At 43.2% G+C, this 7,055-nt stretch overlaps 1 protein-coding gene across 1 annotated transcript; it reads left to right on the plus strand.

The window, feature by feature from the left end:
• The first annotated feature begins 952 nt into the window (after positions 1-952).
• Positions 953-3,434, plus strand: si:ch211-198c19.1 (uncharacterized protein LOC100151013 homolog). The gene is made up of 2 exons (XM_042709247.1): positions 953-1,325; positions 1,787-3,434. The coding sequence occupies exon 2, from the start codon at positions 1,788-1,790 to the stop codon at positions 2,370-2,372; it is 585 nt and encodes a 194-aa protein (XP_042565181.1). The 5' UTR covers positions 953-1,325; position 1,787; the 3' UTR covers positions 2,373-3,434.
• Positions 3,435-7,055: the final 3,621 nt, after the last annotated feature.

A 7,055-nucleotide genomic window follows, 5' to 3' on the forward strand; every position in this document is an offset into this window, starting at 1 on the left:
AAACAGAAGTGAGACTTTCACCTGAAGCCCACGGTGGAAGGCTGACACTGGCACACAGGCGCGCGCACACACACACACACACACACACACACACACACACACGCACACGCACACGCACACGCACATACACACACACACACACACACACACAAACACACACACACACACACAGAGTAAAATACACACTGAGGCTGAGACTGGTATGGGGGAGGCAGGAGGAGAGCGTGAGTGGGTTATCACTGTGCAGTCCTGAGATGCTGTTCTGCTGTTCAGAGGAGTCATCTCAAAGACACTCCACAAGGGCCTGTTGCTGTGGTGATTACCTATCGGTGTAAGCAGAGTGAACGGAAGGGGGAAGGAAATAAATGCAGCCAGACGAAACATAATTTGGTGTTAAATCTTTGCAAATGAAATGCTAATGCCTTCCTTTCCCCTTCCATCTCCGTGCAAGAGCGTCGCTTGTTTGCACCACTGGGATCATTTAAAAGTATAATCTATTTATAACGTAGTGGAGAGGCTTTGATATGATACTGGGATTTGGGAATGAGCTAACAGTAAGAAGCACAAGCGTACAGTTTTCTTGTATATTTTTTCTCATGTTCTCTCTCTCCAAATGTGTACTTTCCCTCACATATCTACATGAAGGGGACACAAAGGAAGAGTTAATATTTTATTCATGGCATGAAAGTGTGAAACCGTGGGTAGAAAACATGCAGGGTGTTGTTGTACATCTATCACTTAAGCACATACATAGCCTCCTCCTGATGCCCTGCCATCTGAGCCTTGTTGTTCTCCCCGGAGCAGTGCCATATTACAAGCATGTTTCAAAATATTATATAACATAAATCAAGTCTTCTGGTGCTCATATCTGTTCGAGCTGAACAGAAATGCAAATTCAGTCCCTTCCTCGGCTCTGCACCTGTGCCTCTCATTACTTGCCTCATCCACGCGCCCATGACACATTTGGGAGGACATAATATTCTGGCGTCTTCATCATCTTGATTAGCATTCCTTTGCTGCAATAGACTGCTTTGACAAATCAAGAGGTTTCAGAGGGGAGTTTTTTTTTCAGTTAGAGATTGCAGGGTTTCCGCCCATGAGAGCAACAGGGAGTTGTGTTATGCTGTCGGTCACCTGATGCTGAGAAACACAACTTTCAGACATATTATTTTATGACAGAGTGGAGGAAACAAGTGAGACTCTCACTGGAGGAAAAGGGAAGTGAGACAGTAGGCTGGTTTATAAAGAGAAACCTCAGCCAAGGTTATAGCCACCAGTTCAGAGAGTCAGTGTGAAAAGACAGAGACCTGCACTAAAACAGAGAGGTAAGAGACAGAGATGACGTTTTGTGTAATTGTTCCCTTAGTACATTTTAACTACATTATTAATTACAACTGAATTAAATGTGTAAGAGCACATTCTTAACTTAACTCTTAACTTGTACAGATATGTGATTACATTGGGGTTTGTTTAGTTATGGCACATGTAAGTATAATATCTCAGTGGTCCTGAATAATTGTTCATGATAGCTTTCTTGAGATTCTTCTCAATGATCTCTATCCCTGCAGAGACATTTTTAAAACCACAAATATTCATCATCAAAGCAGCGTGTTGTCCACGCCTTCAGGTTGTCCTGACACTTTGCTGTGGTATGTTCTAGAGAGAGACTGAGCCCCTCTCTACCCACACAGATCTTGTTTAGTCACATAAACACCACAAAATGAAACCCCACCAAGCGTACCCTGTAAAATCAAGCCTATGTATAATTCCTCTGCTGCTGAAACAGGATGGCTGTAAATCGGGAGGGTCTCTTCATCTGTGTCCTGCTGTCAATCACGGCAGCGGCCTCCTCACTGAAGACCCTGGACACCAGGAAGCAGCTGAATGACACAGGATTCGGCCGCCCTCCGCCCAGGCACGGCTACGTGCTCCTGGTCTGGTATGTGCAGAACTGCGTTGACAACAACATGGTGGCCCTCTGCGACCCCACTACTGGTGCTTATGGGTTCCACTATTTCGGCAACAAAGCAAAGGGTGGCTCTCTGCTTCCCGAACTGGACGAGCACGACGGATACACCTACTACAGCCTGGGAAATCTCAACACCCACCGCTACAAGCAGGCACAGGACCTGCCTTATGAGGTCAGGAGATACTATGATAAACATGACCAGGTCAGCAACATGGACAGGCTGTTGGTGAAGTATTTCGTCAACAAGAAGCGCATTGAGGAGATCTATGTCTCAGCTCACTATGAGAGCTCGAAGACTTACCTGATCGGATCGTCTCTCGTCTCAGAACTCAGGAGTAAACCGTTGGACATCATACCAATCTACCACAAAACAATAGTGCACTCCAAAAATCACAACAATTAAACGATGTGATAGATGACATGTTTTTCTTAAGAACGTTGTTCATAACAATATCATATTGGTTGTACAGTTAAAGTATATAACAGTCACAAAAGTCTGAGGGACTGTGTGTCTGAAAACACATTTATGCTTCACTTCAAATTTTGATATGAATGACTTAACATCTTTAAATGGATGGAATGCTTTGCTTTTATGGGCTTGTTGAGACCCTGGCTTGGAACTGTGCTACCTATTCTCCATTGTTATCTGTCATGCTCATTTCAAATGGTACGCTGATGTATTATAGTTTAACCGAGCCATGACTTCCCATTTCACTTCTGAATATGTGCGGAGGCGAACAGAATTTATGGCTTCTCGCTCAGGAGTCTAAAGCCGTCAGCCAGAGCTCTGAAGGAACAGTCTTTAATTGACAGGTTGACTTGATGACTGAGCTACTTGTTTATTCATTGAGAGAATGCTGTCACTGGAGGTTTGCCTGGAAACGGTGATGCATTTCTCTTGATCCTTGATCCTATCCACCTGTCATGACTAAGTGACTAGAGGTGTTGGTGGTAGTGACTGTGGGTGGTGGTATGCATTAAAAATGAGCGCTACAGCCAGTGGATTGTTTCCTACTCTGCTGTTGTTTCCCACTAAAACTTCTGTGTGATATGATGAAACCAGTTCATTGAGCAAATCTGTCTGTCATGTTTTTCTTTCCACCAACTGTTCGCTGTCTTTCCAGACATGTGTTTCCTTGAGTGTGGTCTCCCCACGTCCCTAGTGATGCAGCAGCTGCGGGTTTCAGCGCAACAGGACATGCGCGGTACGGATGCAGCGGCAAAGAGGACAGTGGTTAGGGAGAAGGCCTTGTTGTTCTTTTGTTCTTAGCTCAAAAGAACAACGTGCTGATATCACCAGGATGACTGGTTTTAATGATCATCGGATAGAAGGCGCTTTGGACTAAAGTGTGTTTGTGCTTAAAGCAATAAATGTGAAAAAGACGGATGCCTTTTCTATCTTTACTTGAGCAGTGAGAGGAGAGACAGGCAGTGCTAAAGAGACAGACAGGCAGCACTAAAGAGAGAGACAGGCAGCACTAAAGAGAGAGAGACAGGCAGTGCTAAAGAGAGAGACAGGCAGTACTAAAGAGAGAGACAGGCAGTGCTAAAGAGAGAGACAGGCAGCACTAAAGAGAGAGAGACAGGCAGTGCTAAAGAGAGAGACAGGCAGCACTAAAGAGAGAGAGACAGGCAGTGCTAAAGAGAGAGACAGGCAGCACAAAAGAGAGAGAGACAGGCAGTGCTAAAGAGAGAGACAGGCAGCACTAAAGAGAGAGAGACAGGCAGCACTAAAGAGAGAGAGACAGGCAGTGCTCTTTAATGTGTAACTACCCTGACAAACAGAAGGTGTTCATTATGCTTAGCTGTTTGATCACATAAATTGCTATTTAGTTGGACTTTTTCGATCTGACAGATCTTTTGTTCATATAAAAATGCTGTGAATACACTCATCAAAGACATGAAAAGGTATTTGATGCAAAACTATGAAAATGGTCTGTATGCAGAGATCATCACAAATACCCTTCAAAACAATACAGGCTGGTAAGATCCTACTCACTTCAAAAGAACACTTTCAAAATTGCTTGGGTATGGTAAAGTTGGATGAGAGACTGATTGCCAAGATCAGGGTTGGAAGTTGTCAAACTTGCAGTTAGACAAGAAATTTGATGTCAACCTAGCACTTACTCTGCAAGCTGGAATGGAATTATGTTTTGGTGACAGTGTGATGTCTGATACAAGAATATGCCATTAGGATCCCCCAAACAGAATTTTCTCGTTTGTGGCTATTTTATCTGCAGAATACAAGCTGCCAGGTTCTGCCTTGATTCTTTATTTTAATTCCCCATCCCCGTTGCTAGTGTTTATACCGAGATACAGTTTCAATTGTAGTGTTAATCTTTGAGTCTTTCATTTGACGTCTGTTACGACCCTGGCGGGTCTAGGCCCCACCCCATGATATTTGCATGCCTGTTCTCTATCTGTCTGACAACAGGAAATTGGATCAGGTGTATGGGTGATTGGCTGGGCTACAAAAGCCCTGATCAGATGGCAGTCGGGAGAGCGTTGGGTTGGTCGTTGGATTTGGATAGAGATTGGATTTGGATTGTCGTTGGTTTTGGAGTGTCGCTGGTTTTGGATTATCGTCGTCGTTTGTTTATATTACCATTTAACTGACTTGACATTGCATCTTTTGTTTCTCTTCACAACACTGACCTTCACCACACATTTGCTATAATTATTAGATAATATATAACCTTGTAAATCATTAATAAATATATTATTATTATTATTATCATAAATTCTGCGTGGCCTCCCCTTTGTGTTTCGTGCATTGAGCCGGCTCGTAACACGTCTGACACACAAACATGTCTCACATTCTCAAAAAAAGGAAATCTTTTTTATTTTTGTTTACAAAAAAAAGAATAATATAAATATATAACTGGATCTATTCATCTGTCATTATGATTATGCATTAAAGGCCTAGAAAATAATTTGATATCGTTGATCAAACACACAAGTAGGTTTTGGGTCATCTGTGTGTCATTCAAGCTGCAGATCTACTTCACAATACTTTGCACGCACACATTTGTGTGAGCATGAGAGAGAGAGAGGTGAATGGGCTTGTCATTGTTGTCATGGCATCTGGTGGTAGCTAGCTAGCTACTTGAAGGCTATGGATATAAGAAGCTTTCTCAAAAGGCTGTCTCACAGGCTTTCTCACAGGCTGACATGTTTTGTGATATTCAAGTGATATTCATGTCTCGTGTCAGTGTGACCTGGCATAAAATGTTTTCTTGTAGACAAGCAGTGTGGTATAATGCGTAATGCTCACGTGAGTCAGACAGAGTCGTATGCCAGGTCATTTCTGTTTATACTGATGAAAGGAGCCGAAAACATTTACTGTGTTTGTGCACTTACCACTTTTGTTTTGTTTATTTTGAAGAATATGGTTTTAATGCTTTTAATAAGATATATTTCTTTTTTAAGAATATGTTTTTTCTATCTCTTGGACATCAGTTAATGTGCAGCCTCCTGTGCATTTTGCAAGACTCTTATCCAATATCTTATCCTGGACCATATTTGTGCATATACATTTTTTTTGTGTTGCCATATGCTGCAAACATTGTCACATTTAAAGGTCTTCACACTAAATAATGAGGCTGTCTCTTGTCATTTCTACCTGCAAACTGAAAAGTAAGTAAATTAAGAATTCTTGAGGTATGCAATGACAGTACAAAACAGAAGGAACAGTATTCTGAAATAGCTTTAATTCTTCAAACAACCTATCATATGGCAACAAAATGTACACGTACATGTTTGTGTATTAGTATGTGGTATGTGTGTGTGTGTGTGTGTGTGTGTGTGTGTGTGTGTGTGTGTGTGTGTGTGTGTGTGAATATACTCATGCACACTCACACACACACCCTCCTTGAGCACCATCAGCAGAACCTGTGTATAGCTCATATAATCCGCCTTATACCCTTGAATGGTAACAAAATGAAGTTCAATTAAAACGGGGGCCCACTGGACCATAGGTCTGATGGTTCACTCTGTGACTGACCAAGCTTAACAGAGGACAGTTTTTGTTCCTGTTTTGTCTTTTTTTTTTTTTTTTCTCGACCTGAAGCACTGGGGGAGCCTTTGACAGAATTGTAAAGAAGCAGAATGAGCAGATGTCTCAGGATGATTAATGTGCCTTGCCTCCAAACCGTGTGTGTGTGTGTGTGTGTGTGTGTGTGCGTGTGTGTGTGTGTGCGTGTGTGTACACACCACACCTCTTTGCTTCTGAGCCCCACCAGCAGCAGTGCATATCTTACCTTCTCCCTCCTCCCCTTCCTCCCCCCTCTTCCTCTTCCTCTGCTTGCACTGAGTCTGTACATCTTCTGCAAATCCTCCGATTCATTCTGAGCCCCACCAACAGCAGCACGTATCTTAGCCACCCTCCCCCTTCTTCCCCCTTCTCCCTCTGAGTCTGTTCATCTTCTTATCGTTCCTTTTCTCCCTCTTTCTCCAGTCCCCACTCTCCCTCACCCTTTCTATCAACAACCTTTTATTTAGTTGTGCTCTCCCACACACTTTTCCCCACTTTCCACTCCCCCTTTCTTCTCTAAGTCGCTCTCTCTCTCGCTCTCGCTCTCGCTCTCGCTCTCTATCTCACATGTGTCTCCTGTTCCTCTTTCCCTCACCCAACATCAATCTCGCTCACACATTTCTAAGTCACTCCCACATTTAGTGAATGTCTTTGAACTGTACAGTAGCTCTAATGCTCTCAGACCAACTCCAGCTCACACTCTCACTAGAAAAAGGAGGAGTGGTTGTAGTTGACAACTTGATGGGGGAAATTCAATTCAATTCAATTTGATTCAATTCATTTAAATAAAATGTTATTAATATAGCGCCAAAACAATACAATTGTATTAAGGCACTTTACAGAGCCCAGAGCCTGAACCGCCTTAGAACATGGGTGCCGGGGCAAGGAAAAACTCCCTGTTAATCAGGAAGAAACCTTAAGCAGAACCGCGGCCCATAAGGGGGGGCCCATTTGCCGAAAGGTGAAGTGAGGTTGATGGGGAGAGGTGAGTGAGGTTGATGGGGGGAGGTGAGTGAGGTTGATGGGGAGAGGTGAGTGAGGTTGATGGGGAGA

Source organism: Clupea harengus, chromosome 11 (assembly GCF_900700415.2).
Source record: "Clupea harengus chromosome 11, Ch_v2.0.2, whole genome shotgun sequence".
Lineage (NCBI taxonomy): Eukaryota > Metazoa > Chordata > Actinopteri > Clupeiformes > Clupeidae > Clupea > Clupea harengus.

Excerpts from the sequence above, each read along its gene's own strand:
- si:ch211-198c19.1 (XM_042709247.1), top strand. The coding sequence starts at position 1,788 with ATGGCTGTAAATCGGGAGGGTCTCTTCATCTGTGTCCTGCTGTCAATC.